The following is a 15,945-nucleotide window of genomic DNA, read 5'->3' on the forward strand; positions in this document are numbered from 1 at the left end:
ATAATAATAGCCGAATAGCTTCCAGGGGCAGTTCACAATACCATACAAAACAGTAAAGTCAGTACAGTCATATCTCATGTTACGTTTGCTTCATGATATGTTTTTTTCAGGTTGTGTCCCACGGCTGAAAAGCTTACTTCTGGGTTTCGCCACTCGCGCATGTGCAGAAGCGCCAAATCGTACTTCGCGCATGCGCACAAGCACCAAATCATGCCACGCACCTGCGCAGATATGGCGCTTCAGGTTGCGGGCTTTTCATGTTGTGAACGGGCCTCCGGAACAGATTCTGTTCGCCACCAGAGGTACCATGTATAACCCAATTGTACTGAGGAGATATATCACCATCTTCAAACACAGTGGAACCTCGGTTTTCGAACGTAATCCGTTCTGGAAGACCGTTCGACTTCCGAAGTGTTTGAAAACCGAAGCATGCATTTCTGGAAGCATTTACTTACGGAAAACTCAATACAGAAGCCATGTGGCACGTTCGACTTCTGGAAAGGGTTCGAAAACTGAAGCAGTTACTTCCAGGTTTTCGGCGTTCGAAAACCGAAACGTTCAACTTCCGAGACGATTGAAAACCGAGGTTCCACTGTATCTTAAGGACTGTCACATGGAAAAGGGAGAAAGCTTGTTTTCTCTTGCTCTGGAGGGTAAGACCCAAACCAATGGATTCCAGTTACTAGAAAGGAGATTCTGACTGCACATCAGGAATAACTTTCTGACAGTAAGAGCTGTTCGACAGTGGAAAGGTCTCCCTTGGAGGTTTGTGGACTCTCCTACCGTGGAGGTCCTAAGGACAGGCTGGAAGGCCATCTGTCACAGATGCTTTAACTGAGATTCCTGCATCGCAAGGGGTTGGACTAGATGATTCTCAGAGTCCCTTTCAATTCTACGATTCTACATTGATGTGCATAGTTGGATATCACCAATAAGCATTGTCTTGTGCTTGCCTTCTGTGCACATTTCAAGAAGATGGTGATTTCAGACTAGAGCAGGGTGGCTAACCTGTTGCCATCGCACCAGGTTAGTCACCCTTGCCATAAAGCTCAAGCCTGACCCACCATATCTGTTTCCTTCTCTATATGCTACCATACCAGAGAGGGTGGCTTCTCAGAGCCTTAGCAGCAGCAGCAGTATTGTACAGCCATACATGCCTGTGACACAAGTTAATTTGTGAAGCCTAATAATAATAATTTATTTGTACCCTGCCCATCTGGCTGGGTTTCTCCAGCCACTCTGGGCAGCTTCCAACAAAGATTAAAAATACATCAAAATGTCACACAATAAAAACTTCCCGAACAGGGGTGCCTTCAGATGTCTTCTAAATGTCAGGTAGTTGTTTATCTCTTTGACATCTGGTGGAAGGGTTTCCACAGGGCGGGTGCCACTACCCAGAAGGCCCTCTGCCTGGCTCCCTGTAACTTGGCTTCTCGCAGCGAGGGAACCGCCAGAAGGCCCTCGGCGCTGGACCTCAATGTCCGGGCAGAACGATGGAGGTGGAGACGCTTCTTCAGGTATACTGGACTGAGGCTGTTTAGGGCTTTAAAGTTCAGCACCAACACTTTGAATTGTGCTCGGAAATGTGCTGGGAGCCAATGTAGGTCTTTCAAGACCGGTGTTATCTTGAAATAACGGCCGCCCCCAGTCACCATTCTAGCTGCCATTTTCTGGATTAGTTGTAGTTTCTGGGTCACCTTCAAAGGTAGCCCCATGTAGAGCGCATTGCAGTAGTCCAAGCAGGAGATAACTAGAGCATGCACCACTCTGGCGAGACAGTCTGTGGGCAGGTAGGGTCTCAGCCTGCACACCAGATGGTGTCCAATCGAACCATTTTTTTCAGATTTTCATAAAGCTTCAAGGTTGTACCACAAGAAAGCTGAAACTAGCCCTCAAAAGTGAGGCACAACATACTGGATGTTTGCTGCGATGCTATCTACTGCCCATGTCTCCAGAAGGTTTGGGCCTATCAATGTTTACACTGTAATCATTATTTAAATTTAGCTCAAGGAGGATGCTGTCTACTCAACAACCAAAGCTAATTTCCCCCCTTCCTACACTTATTTCAAGGCGCTTTTTTTTGTTTTTATTTTGATTATGTATTTTGTGGTTTTATATTTTGATTTTATTCTGTGAACCACCCTGAGACTTCCGGGTATAGGGCGGCATATAAATTACCGTATTTTTCGCTCTATAACACGCACCCGACCATAACACGCACATAGTTTTTAGAGGAGGAAAACAAGGGGGGGGGGAAATTCTAAACGAAACAGTGGATGTATAATCTTTGTGGTTCATGCTGTGTCCACAGACATGTGACCTGACGGTGAATTTGGGGTGACCCAGTGCAAAAATCCTGAGGATCCATGTGGATCCGTGCTTTGTAACCACGTTTTAAGTGGGGAGGGAAGGAAAAGCACTCAAGGGACAAGGAACACGCGTGGGGTGGGTGGAGAAGGATGCTGTTAATAATGCAGAAGAGGGGTATAAGAGGAGAAGGCTCCTCTCTTCTCCCACTTTGCTCCTTTAAAGGCTCTGCTTCTCTCCCTCCTCCCCGGCTTGCTGAAAAAAACAGCTCTGGACTCGTGTAAGCGGCTCCTCTCCTCTCCCGCTTTAAAGCAAGCAGGCTCTCTGTCCCTCTCTCCTCCCCACTCAGCGGCTCTTCTCCCACTTTGCTGTTTCAAAGCAAGCCACGGAGGAGGGAAGGAAGGGGAACCATGGATCCTCTGCTCACAACTGCAGCAGATCCCCCCCACCACCACCCGTAGGCATTCCCTCCATAACACGCACAGACATTTCCCCTTACTTTCTAGGAGGAAAAAAGTGAGTGTTATGGTGCAAAAAATACGGTAAATAAATAACAACAACAATAATAAGGCCACTCCACTTCCCTGTGGGGCGGTGTTGCGGGCAGGCCACGTGCTCTCGCCATGCAGAGCAGGGACATGGCAATGTCCCCGCGTCATAGGGGAGTCCCGGCCGCATCACGCTCCTGGCTGACCAATCTGGTTGGCCGGGGGCGTGGCTTACTGTAATTTAAGCAGTCGCTTAAATTAAATTATTAAATTAAATTAAATTAAATTAAACTAAACCCTGGGGAAGCTCCCAATTGATGTACATCAACAGGGCTCCCGCTACTGGTGGTTGATCCTTACTGGACTACCTGCAGGGCGGGCAGGAGTCAGATATTGTTGTTGTTGTTGTTTAGTCGTTTAGTCGTGTCCGACTCTTCGTGACCCCATGGACCAGAGCACGCCAGGCACTCCTGTCTTCCACTGCCTCCCGCAGTTTGGTCAGACTCATGTTTGTAGCTTTGAGAACACTGTCCAACCACCTCGTCTTCTGTCGTCCCCTTCTCCTTGTGCCCTCCATCTTTCCCAACATCAGGGTCTTTTCCAGGGAGTCTTCTCTTCTCATGAGGTGGCCAAAGTATTGGAGCCTCAGCTTCAGGATCTGTCCTTCCAGTCAGCACTCAGGGCTGATTTCCTTAAGAATGAAGAGGTTTGATCTTCTTGCAGTCCATGGGACTCTCAAGAGTCTCCTCCAGCACCATAATTCAAAAGCATCAATTCTTCGGCGGTCAGCCTTCTTTATGGCCCACCTCTCACTTCCATACATCGCTACTGGGAAAACCATGGCTTTAACTATACGGACCTTTGTTGGTAAGGTGATGTCTCTACTTTTTAAGATGTTGTCTAGATTTGCCATCGCCTTTCTCCCAAGGAGCAGGCGTCTTTTAATTTCGTGACTGCTGTCACCATCTGCAGTGATCATGGAGCCCAAGAAAATAAAATCTCTCACTGCCTCCATTTCTTCCCCTTCTATTTGCCAGGAGGTGATGGGACCAGTGGCCATGATCTTCGTTTTTTTGATGTTGAGCTTCAGACCATATTTTGCGCTCTCCTCTTTCACCCTCATTAAAAGTTTCTTTAATTCGTTGGCAAGGTGATGTCTCTGCTTTTTAAGATGCTGTATATAGTCGGTTCAATTCCAATGCCTAAGCCAATACCACTCACATTCTGTAACCAATAAAGTTGTGGCCTTAATTTGCCCATTAGCCTAAACTACTGATGTCCATGTTATTCAACAAATGGGGGGGGGGGGCGGCGCTCAGGGCCTTGACACGCAAACACATGCTCATGTCATCTTTTGGAAAGAACTGAATAGCATATTTAAAAACAATACCAATTGCTGTCCAAGGCTACCTTTCCTGTGCCAACAAACCTTCTTACAGACAGACTAGATAACAAATCAATGGGAGGGCCACATTCTCCATGTTTCATCCTGGCAGCCCTAGATACTCTCCCCTAGCCTCTTGGCGCATGGAGGGGATTTTCCTGATTTCGCTCTGCAGGAATTATTGCTTGAGAGATTTTAACTGTGAACATTTTCCAGTTCAGCTCAGTTTCTGCCAGTTGTGAGGTGAAGGATAATCGCTGCAATCCCATGCACACTTCTCCTGGGAGTAAGCCCACCAAAAGCCGGAGGGATTTTCTTCTGAGCAAACACGTGATACACTGCACTAAAAAAAAAAAAGGCACTACAAGATGGAAAACAACTGGACATCCAACTCAACCCTGAGTTTGAAGGGAGGCCCAATGAAAGCCCACTAAGTGTAATAAAAACTTCATATAATCCCAGACCCAGTTAATCTATATTTAATCAAGTTCGCTAATGTCCCACATCTGCAGACCAGTGTAGTTCACAAATGTTCCTTTGCCCATCTGTGGTTTAAGGCCTGCTCTTTGTGCACAAAGCATTGGCAACACGGCAAAATACAATTAATTTTTACAAGCTTTTTATCATATGGGCCAGACATGTAGAAGCAAGAAAAGCCCTTAAAGTTCTAAGGCAGGCACTATAGACTTTCAATTAACTTTACTCAATTCTTGGAAAATATACATTTTGATTTATCTATAAATGGAGACGTTATCATTGTAATAGCTTTGTTACTGGTCCATTATATTGGGGGGAAGGGGGGAGAAGTCTGCAGTTATCTTTCAGCCAAGAAAGCATGCAATTCCAAACCTCCATTTCATTTTATTATGAGCAGAATTAATAAACTGTAAATAGCTTTGGAGTCGTTCTCCCCCCTCCCCGCTTTGATTATTCATGGAAATAAAAAAAAGGAGAAGCATAAACTTAAGTGGAAGCATATTACGTTTAAATGAATGTATACGATGCGTATCAGGCCACGGAATAAATTCTGTACATACATCAATCACGTTGAGATTGGAATTCAAGTGGCATAGTAAAAAAAAACAACCCCCCCGAACAATCTGTGATCTCTCTGAAAGTGCCATTTGCTAAAGAAGATGCTGTTAAACCAGCCTTCCCCAACTCAGTGCCCTCCACTCCAGATGTTTTAAAAAGGTAAAGGTACCCCTGCCCGTATGGGCCAGTCTTGACAGACTCTAGGGTTGTGCGCCCATCTCACTCAAGAGGCCAGGGGCCAGCGCTGTCCGGAGACACTTCCGGGTCACGTGGCCAGCGTGACAAGCTGCATCTGGCGAGCCAGAGCCGCACACGGAAACGCCATTTACCTTCCCGCTAGTAAGCGGTCCCTATTTATCTACTTGCACCCGGGGTGCTTTCGAACTGCTAGGTTGGCAGGCGCTGGGACCGAGCAACGGGAGCGCAACCCGCCGCGGGGATTCGAACCACCGACCTTTCGATCGGCAAGCCCTAGGCGCTGAGGCTTTTACCCACAGCGCCACCCGCATCCCGTTCCAGATGTTTTAGACATCTGTTTTAGACAGTTCCATCAGCCCCAGCACAGCCAGGGATAATGGGAGTGATACCAGGCTGGGAAACACCCTAATAAACCTTAACAGAAAAATAATAATTATGAATAGGCCACAGTCCTTCAAGATTTCCTTCTCCTGCTTATCGACACCGCTTCCATTTGCAGCAACACAGCACTTCTGAGACCCTGCTTGTAGAGTAGGCAGTGAAAGTGGTGGGTGGGCACAGCAGTGGAGCAAGCCGATTGGGCGCCTGGGGTGGCGCTCCTGTCCTGCGCCCAGAAGCGAGGTCAGCTGCCTGTGGGGTGGGGCCAGCTGGTGCAGGGCGCTCCGCAGGGCCTCCAAGAAGTGAGAGCCAGTGTGGTGTAGTGGTTAAGAGCAGTAGACTCGTAATCTGGGGAACCGGGTTCACTTCCCTGCTCCTCCACGTGCAGCTGCTGGGTGACCTTGGGCTAGTCACACTTCTATGAAGACTCTCAGCCCCACTGACCTCACAGAGTGTTTGTTGTGGGGGAGGAAGAGAAAGGAGAATGTTAGCCGCTTTGAGACTCCTTCGGGTAGTGATAAAGCGGGATATCAAATCCAAAATCATCTTCTTCTTCTTCCAAGGAGTCTGCCTGCCCTACAGCTGAGGGGGAGGCAGCGGGCAGACCATTTGGGGCAGCGCGGAGCCTGTGGGCGCCCAAGCCACCGTGTCAATCCCAGGAGAGATGCGTGGCTGGGGTGTGCTGCAGGCCCCGTTGGTGAGTGTCGCCTGGCATTTTGTCACCCCCTCAGTGGTGACACCTGGGGCAGCCCACCCTCACTGCACCCCCTTCCGCCGGGCTCGCAAGGCTTGCGGATAGCAGCCTGTTCTGGGGGCTGGGATTGGGGGAAGCTCAGGCTTCCCCCGCCCCAGCCCCGCGGCCAAGGTGCGCCCTATGGGCCGGTGCGCCCTATAGGGCGAAAAATATGGTAGCACACAGTTCAGTTCTAATTTGTGCTGCACAGTGCTATGTTTTCAGCTGTGAAACATCTTATCCCTTTCCCCTGGGAACCAAGTTCAGACCTAGAGTGATTACTGTTGCTTTCTTTCTTTCCTGCTCATCTGTTACATTTATCTGGTCATGATAAATGCAAGCACCTGGGGTGCTTGTGGTGTATCTAGCTAAAAATATCTCTGCTTCAGACTGGGGTCAGATCCAAACAATAGAACTAAAGGACTTTCAATGCATAGTGAAAGCACGTTTCTTTCCCCAAAGAATCTCAGGAACTGTAGTATCCCCCTGATAGAGCCATACTTCTCCATGCCCTCAGCAAACTACAGCTCCCAAGATTCTCTGGGAGAAGCTTTAAATAAATGTGCATCCTAGCCCAGAAAGGATCTCCAAATCTAAATGCAATTCTCCAGTGTGGAAATCCCAGGAGAGGTAGTTCTGTTGCATTTCACTCTGTTTTAAAGGTAAAAGGTAAAATGACCCCTGACCATTAGGTCCAGTCGTGACAGAGTCTGGGGTTGCGGTGCTCATCTCGCTTTACTGGCCGAGGGAGCCGACGTTTGTCCACAGTCAGTTTTTCTGGGTCATGTGGCCAGCATGACTAAGCCGCTTCTGGCAAACCAGAGCAGTGCACGGAAACACTGTTTACCTTCCCGCCGGAGCGGTACCTATTTATCTACTTGCACTTTGACGTGCTTTCGAACTGCAAGGTTGGCAGGAGCAGGGACCGAGCAACAGGAGCTCACCCCGTTGCGGGGATTCGAACCACCGACCTTCTGATCGGCAAGTCCTAGGCTCTGTGGTTTAACCCACAGCGCCACCCGAGTCCCAACATTCTGTTTTACTCACCTGCATATCCTTAGAGCTTAGGAGCAGTAAATGATGCAACCAACCCCAAAGCAGGGCGATTGCTTCTTGTTCACAAGGAACTATGTGTTGCAATTTTTTTTGCAACATTTGAAACACCATCTTCTCCCTTACATTTCAAAACAATAAATAAATGAACGATGGGCTCCTAGAACTAATACGTTTAATGTTATTGTAGAGATTGTCACATTAGAATCTTACATTAACAGAGCGAGTTTGCCTTTTCAATTTTGTTTACTGCTGCTTCAGTTCTGCTGTTGTAAGATTGCAGTCCTGTAAACACTAACCTTGGAGCAAGTCTCGCTGAATCGAGTGGGTAAACGTGCACTGTAAATAATATACTCACAAACAAACAAAATGTTTTCTGTGATGATGTCAGCATGGTAGGGAGTACTTAAAAAACCCCAACACCTATCCAGAACAATACGGTATTTAGAAAATATATTTTGTTAGAGGCCATCCTTTTCAAAGTAATTCTTTGCTCTGTGATAGCACCACCTAGTGGTACATTCTCACACAGAATGGAGTTACTGGGTCCCTATCAGCTTAGAAAATGCAAAAATGCATTTAACCAGTAGTATAATGAGCCCCTTTCTCTATTTTCAAAACCGTCTATGCTGCACAGCAACAAAAAATGGTGCAATAAACTGAATTGCATCATTAGTTTTTATTATCTACTTATGTATGAAATCTCTGTCCCACAGGGCTGGCCCAGCTATTAGGTAGAGTGAGGTGACTATCTCAGGCAGCTGATTTGGGGTGTCGTGAAAAGGACAGCAACTTATTGTTTTATATTTAATGGCAGGAAAGTGAGGAGAGAGGAGCTGGGGAGAGCAGGAGTGCACCCCAGTCGCAGCAGTTCAGGGAGGTATGGTGTGGGAGGTGGGGCAGGCTGGGTATGGGGCACATGGTACAGGCAGTTAGTGACTGCGCCACATGCCAGCCCCTCCTCCGACATGGGGAATTTTGGTTGTCCTATTAGCCAGCCCTTGGGACTGTGGCTGCTATTGCTGAATGCCAGGTCTTATCCAGTGGACTGGGTTAAGGCCAAGAGACTTAAGATCAGTTCAGATGAGACTACAAGGGACTGTTAGTAGTTGGTTCCCTAGACTGGATAGGTGGGAGGCTGTCTGCTCTTTATGGGATCACACTCCCTCTGAAGGAGCGGGTTCTCATTCTGGGGCTACTCCTGGATGCATTGCTGTCGCTTGAGGTTCAGGTGGCCTTGGTGGCTTCCGTCAGCTTCGGCTGGTGGCCCAGCTGTGTCCTTATCTGGACAAGGATTGCCTAATTTTTGTTGTCTATGCTTTGGTATCCTCTAGGTTAGATTCCTGCAATGCATTAAACCCAGGGCTGCCTCTGGAGATGGTGTGGAAACTTCCGCTGGTGCAGAATTCAGTGGCCAGGTTGCTCACTGGGGAAAGATGGTTTGAGTATATAACACCAATCCTGGCCCAACTGCACTGGCTGCCAATTCTTTTCTGGGCCCAATTCAAAGAGCTGGTTTTGATCTATAAAGCCTTAAGCAGCTCAGGGCTGCAATTCCTCAAAGACTGCCTCTCCTCATATGAACCGACCCCGAGCCTGCAATTATTACCTGAGGCCCTTCTGTTGTGTGTCTCCTCCATGAGAGGTCTGGAGGGTAGCAACATGAGAATGGGTCTTTTAGGTGGTGGCGCCCTAATTGTGGAATGCTCTCTTCAGGGAGGCTCACCTGGTGCCATTGTATCTTTATGTGCCAGGCAAAAACATTCCTCTTCAGTGTGGTGTAGTGGTTAAGAGCGGTGGACTCTGTAATCTGGTGAACCGGGTTCGCTTCCCCGCTCCTCCACATGCAGCTGCTGGGTGACCTTGGGCCAGTCACACTTCTCTGAAGTCTCTCAGCCTCACTCACCTCACAGAGTGTTTGTTGTGGGGGAGGAAGGGAAAGGAGAATCTTAGCCGCTTTGAGACTGCTTCGGGTAGTGATAAGGCGGGATATAAAATCCAAACTCCTCTTCTTCTCTTAGGTCTATGGCTAATTTAACAATCTATGACCTTTTAAGCTGTTGGGTGTGTGTTTGTTTGTTTTTACTGTTTTTGTTTGTTATTATGGTATGTTAGGGACGCGGGTGGCGCTGTGGGTTAAAGCCTCAGCACCTAGGACTTGCCGATCGAAAGGTCGGCGGTTCGAATCCCTGCGGCGGGGTGCGCTCCCGTTGCTCGGTCCCAGCGCCTGCCAACCTAGCAGTTCGAAAGCACCTTCGGGTGCAAGTAGATAAATAGGGACCGCTTACCAGCGGGAAGGTAAACGGCGTTCCGTGTGCTGCGCTGGCTCGCCAGATGCATCTTGTCACGCTGGTCACGTGACCCGGAAGTGTCTTCGGACAGCGCTGGCCCCCGGCCTCTTGAGTGAGATGGGCGCACAACCCCAGAGTCTGTCAAGACTGGCCCGTACGGGCAGGGGTACCTTTACCTTTATGGTATGTATTTTTGTGATTTTATATTGGAAGCCACCCTGTGAACTTCAGATGAAGAGCAGTATAGAAATTTAATTAACAATAACATAACATTTTCTTAGTGAACAACCTAAAGGGCTTGGTCTCCTGTGGCCATATTGCTTTGCTTTCCTTTGGACCACATCATCGAAGCCAAGTGGTAGGTCTTGTTGTCTAGGTAGCCCGGAACCTCCATACACACTACCCTGACTTGAGCCCTGGGGAGGCCACTTTGGTGCGACCAACACAGCTGTTTGGCTTCACCCCTGGAGGTGCACTCCATTGTCTCTCGAGACAGACAGGTGCCAGCCACAACCAACATGCACCATGTGAGCTTTGAAGCAACCAGAACTTCCATCCAGGCTGCAAATGGCAGAGGAAACTGAATATCCCCCACTGCCCTTGCCTCAAGATTGGCACAACCTTCACCATATCTATTTTATTTCATTTCATAAAATTTATATACTGCTTGATTGTAAAAACAAAACCTCAAAGCAGTTTACAGTCTACAAAACCATGCAAGCTGTAGCCTTCACAAAATTTCACAGACATTTTAGTGCATGCTGATAATTTCAGTTGGGCATACATCTAAGCCTCTGGCAAGGCTTACGACAGTAAAGGAAACCCATGTCTCTCACACATACCCCTTTGCAGGGGCAGACATTATTATGTGGGAAGCTGTCGGCCCCTCAATTTGAGGTGAAGGAGACAAATCCATCTACAGTGGTACCTCGGGTTACATACGCTTCAGGTTACAGACTCTGCTAGCACAGAAATAGTACCTCGGGTTAAGAATTTTGCTTCAGGATGAGAACAGAAATTGCATGGCGGCAGTGGGAGGCCCCATTAGCTAAAATGGTGCTTCAGGTTAAGAACAGTTTCAGGTTAAGAACGGACTTCCAGAACGAATTAAGTTCTTAACCCAAGGTACCACTGTACAAAATTTCTCCAGCAGGTTATTTCTTAGTTCCTTGCTGCATTCTCCATTATGCACCTGAGTTAATTATTTCAGACAAGTGTTCGCAAACTCATTGACTATGCAATTCACTGAAGAAAGCATGCTAATCAGCTTTTAAAAAATGAAATAGGTTTGCAGCCCTATGAAAGTATTCATGGTAGTACGACAAGAGGGTCAGGCTCTAGCAACACAAATTAGAAAATCAACAATCTGACATTAAGAAGGAAGTAGATTTATTGCAGAAAGGCATGATAACTAGCACAATACATTTCAAGCTATATCTAAGCTCTTCATCTGGGGATAAATCTCAATCCGAAGAAACAAGCAAGACTCAACTGGCTCAGTTATATTTCACATACATCAGAGCTCTTGGGGTAAAAAACATCCTCTCTTGCTTCAATTACATTACATGTACTTCAGAGCTCTGAAACATCTCAGTCGTCTCAGTTATATTATGTGTAGTTCAGAGTTCTGAAGTGCGTGTAATGTTACAGGAACTGTTGAGACTTGTTTGCTTTTTTGAATTCATTCCCCCGCCCTAGAAACTTTCTACAATAAATCTGCTTTGCACACAGGGATTGATGGTCGATTTTTCTGCTTTGCACCACAAATACGACAAGCCCTTTGGGTTAACGACACAGTTAAGAAAAATCTGGCAATACTTTGAAGATTTCTGTAAGCCCTGCATTGCTACAGCAGCAGCAGCAGCCCTCAAATTCTATGGAAGAATCGGCATAACAAAGAGGCACCTGTCCTATCCAAACTGATATCCCCCAGCCTTCCTTGGCATCAAGTGTTCTCAATGGGATTTCAGAAATGTGAAGGCTCCAACTGTGACAATGAAGATTGGCTTGAGAAATCAAGGGATGCATTCAGATGATGCTCTCCTCTACCTTCTCCCAACATGTAGCAGGAAAGTGAAAATGTGTCTTCCTGCCTCACCTGTGAACCTGTCTTAATTTTGGCACCTCCAGATGCCCACGCACAGGCATAATGTCTGAACATGGAGTGCATGTGTGAAATCCAGGATGTGTAGGCTCAAATCACGTGGTAGATAGCAAGCAGTTAGAGCTCACCTGTACAGGTATTTGTGTACGCCCTAGGGTGACCAGGTGCAGAAAAGAGGGCAGGGCTCTCACTCTATTAAGAATAAGACACCTGGCTTACAAGTAGTACATGTGAAAAGGATCTAGGGGTCTTAGTAGACCACAAGGTGAACATGAGTCAACAGTGTGATGCAGCAGCAAAAAAAAAAAAAAAAAAAAAAAAAAAAAGGCTAATGGTATTCTAGGCTGCAACAACAGAAGTATCAAGTGGATCATGGGAAGTAATAGTCCAACTCTATTCTGCCTTGGGTCAGACCACATCTGGAGTACTGTGTCCAGTTCTGGGCACCACAATTTAAGAAGGGTATTGACAAGCTGAAATGTGTGCAGAGGAGGGGGACCAAAATGACCAAGGGTCTGGAAACCAAGCCTTGTGAGGAACAGTTGAGGCAGTTTGGTATATTTAGCCTGGAAAAGAGGAGACTGAGAGGAGATATGATAGCTATCTTCAAATAACTCAAGGGCTGTCAACACGGAAGAGGGAGCAAGCTTGTTTTCTCCTGCTCTGGAGGGTAGGATGCAAACCAATGGATTCAAGTTGCAAGAAAGGAGATTCCGACTAAACATTGGGAAGAACTTTCTGACAGTAAGAGCTGATGGACTCCTTTTGGAGGTGTGGACTCTCCTTCTTTGAGCTTTTTAAGCAGCAGTTGAATGACCATCTGCCATAGATCCTTTAGTTGAGATTCCTGCATTGCAGAGGGTTGGACTAGATGGCCATTAGGGTCCCTTCCAGCTCTACAATTCTATGATTCTATATTGCCATGAAAGCTACACCTGTTGAAAATCTGTTTCTACACAACTATTAAAGGCACAAGATCTCTCACTTCTTTTGCATCCAGCCACCCTGGCACATTGTGCATTGTCCCTGCAGAGATCATTGATGTCTAGCATGTTTGAAGAGGAACAGGCATAATCTCACACCCCAGACATGTGCAGGAGGAAAACATGGAGGAAAATATACTCTAAAGCAGTCCTGGGAAAACACTAGTATGCTATTTTCTTCAGCTTGTTTCAAAGTATCTTGTGACACCTAAACAGTGATCCTGAGATTGTCTATTAAACAACAAACACGTGAGATACCTTTCTCTTATAATCACAATTTCCTAGTAGGACTTGCCTCCATTGCACTTCTCTAATCACAAGTGATTTACTTGGTCTTTTCAACTCATTAAAACAATGTCATGTTAGACCTACGAGCCATCATGTATTTTTACAAGTGCCATATATCATTTCTATTATGCCACAGATAGGCTTTTACTGTGAAATGAACTATTTTTCTTCCATGCAGTGGTTACTGACAGACTCTGTTTGCTTCCAACAGTGAGCATATGTACAGGCTATCTTTATGTGGCGTGTGTTACAGAATCGTGCTGTCTAATCCACAGAGAGGAGAATTTTCTTTTTTCTTTTTGGCACACTCACAAGGAAGGGCTTCCCATTCAATTTCATGTCCGAAAGAGCTCCGTGGATGCATCAGGAAAACACACATGCTGAACTTTTTCCTAACACAGAAGTGAACTGACAAATTATTATTCAGAGGGGATCTCTGCATGAGCATTTAAAGCAGAAATCCATCCTGCAATTCAACATGGTAATGGACCTGAAACGGACCTCTGAACTTAAAAATGGAAAGCGTAATGCTGGTGGTCAACAAAAGAGGTTTAAAGACTCTCTCAAGGCAAATCTAAAAAAAAAAAGTATAAGCACCAACAACTGGGAAACACTGGCCGGCCAGCGCTCCAGTTGGAGAACAGCCTTTACCAAAGGTGTCGTGGGCTTTGAAGACGCTCAAACCCAGGACGCAAGGAAGAAACGTGCTTGGCAAACCCTCACCATGATCAACTTCCACCTGGAAACCTATGTCCCCTCTGTGGAAGGATGTGTGGATCCAGAATTGGCCTCCACAGTCACTTACAGACTCACTGATAAAACCATGTTACAGATAGGTAGCTGTGTTGGTCTGCCATAGTCAAAACAAAAAAAATTCCTTCCAGTAGCACCTTAAAGACCAACTAAGTTAGTTCTTGGTATGAGCATTCCGTGTGCATTCTGTGTAGCTGAAGAAGTGTGCATGCACACGAAAGCTCATACCAAGAACTAACTTAGTTGGTCTTTAAGGTGCTACTGGAAGGAATTTTTTTTGTTTTGATAAAACCATGTTTATGGAAGACAATCTTACTCAGCTTTGAGTGATCGCCAGAGAAGAAGAAGATAAGGAGTACCTGTTTTGGTTAAAGGACTTGAAAAGAGCTGCTGGAGAAGTCTGTTCTCTGAAGTCCTCAGTACCACCACTATGTCAGCAGGAAGAGTGTCTCTGTTCTTCTCAAGGAAGCCATAAGCATCGTATTGCACCTATAGCATATGGGAGGTTAAAAGCAAAACCGGCCGTTATAAAATTCTGCTATGTATTTAAAAGCTATAGTTATTGTTTTATTTAAGGAATTTCTCACATGCCCTGCATCACAAGTCCCAGGGTGAGTTACAACCATATACAGTGGTACCTCGGGTTACATACACTTCAGGTTACAGCCTCCACTAACCCAGAAATAGTGCTTCAGGTTAAGAACTTTGCTTCAGGGTGAGAACAGAAATCGTGTTCCAGCGGTGCAGCAGCAGCAGGAGGTCCCATTAGCTAAAGTGGTACTTCAGGTTAAGAACAGTTTCAGGTTAAGTACGGACCTCCGGAATGAATTAAGTACTTAACGCGAGGTACCACTGTAATCTTGAAATCCATTTAAAACAGACATCCCCAAACTTGGCCCTCCAGATGTTTTGGGACTACAACTCCCATCATCCCTAGCTAACAGGACCAGTGGTCAGGGTTGCTGGGAATTGTAGTCCCAAAACAGCTGGAGGGCCAAGTTTGGGGATGCCTGATTTAAAACAAACCAAGGAACGTACATAAAACAATAGACGTGGCCCCACAAAAGCCACACAAATATCAAATGTCAAAAGCTAGTGTGTGTGTGTGTGTGTGTGTGTGTGTGTGTGTGTGTGTGTGTGTTCAGGTAGGCCAATGGCCATCTGTAGGCTCAAAATGGATGCAAGGCATCAGATATTTCTTGCCCCAGACCATGACAGTAGAGATTAGAACATCCTCAAACACTGCTATCATGGTGTTTTGTTTTGGGTTGTTTTTTTTTTAAAGAGTTTCTAGATTTGTGAAATATGAACACACTTAAAACATTAAAGAGAATCCGAAAGCACTTTAACAGAAACTGGATCATATACTGCATTTGGACTTGTGTCAAGTTATATATAAAGCACCTACCTTTCCAGCATAGTGTTGAATGCCAAAACACAGCTCCACTCGCTTGGGTCTCCAGAAGTACTTGCATCGTAAATTATCTTCAAATTTATCTAATCGTTTAAAGAAGAGGAAACATAATTACGAGTCCATTCTCTGAACCACAGACAGGCCTTGGCAATTATGTGTGGATGCTTCCTGCCCACATATCCAAACTACCGGTATGTTGTTTTTCTTTGCAGTAATGGCGGCAGCCCACACTTCTTTCCTTGACATCTCTCACGACTCTTTTGTTCTTTCTTTCTGTTTGCTTTGAAAAGGAATTATCCTAGCGAACTAACAGGTAAGTCACTTTCCCCTCGCATTTCTGTCACCCTCCTACCACTTCCCAGCTATTTATGGAAAGCTACAGGAGGAATGCCAGCAGAGATTGCCAATATCCGTCTTATTTTGCCTTACTTTTTTCTTTACAAAGCAAAGCTACAACATTTAGGATATATCTCTAGAACTACTCACAGCCCTACTACAATCCACGAGTATAAGATTCTGGAAATTCAGAGTGTCGG

The 15,945-nt window shown here is 46.1% G+C and overlaps 1 protein-coding gene across 1 annotated transcript in view; it reads right to left on the minus strand.

Moving 5' to 3' along the window:
* The window catches only part of MYO3B (myosin IIIB), a 252,794-nt gene that overhangs the window by 118,252 nt on the left and 118,597 nt on the right, over nt 1-15,945 (minus strand). The window contains exons 20-21 of the mRNA XM_077917134.1: nt 15,404-15,492; nt 14,355-14,484 (exon numbers count right to left, since the gene is read on the minus strand). Coding sequence (XP_077773260.1) covers nt 14,355-14,484; nt 15,404-15,492 — 219 coding nt within the window. The remainder of the gene's footprint in view (nt 1-14,354; nt 14,485-15,403; nt 15,493-15,945) is intronic.

The sequence above is a fragment of the Podarcis muralis genome, chromosome 1 (assembly GCF_964188315.1).
Source record: "Podarcis muralis chromosome 1, rPodMur119.hap1.1, whole genome shotgun sequence".
Taxonomy (NCBI): domain Eukaryota; kingdom Metazoa; phylum Chordata; class Lepidosauria; order Squamata; family Lacertidae; genus Podarcis; species Podarcis muralis.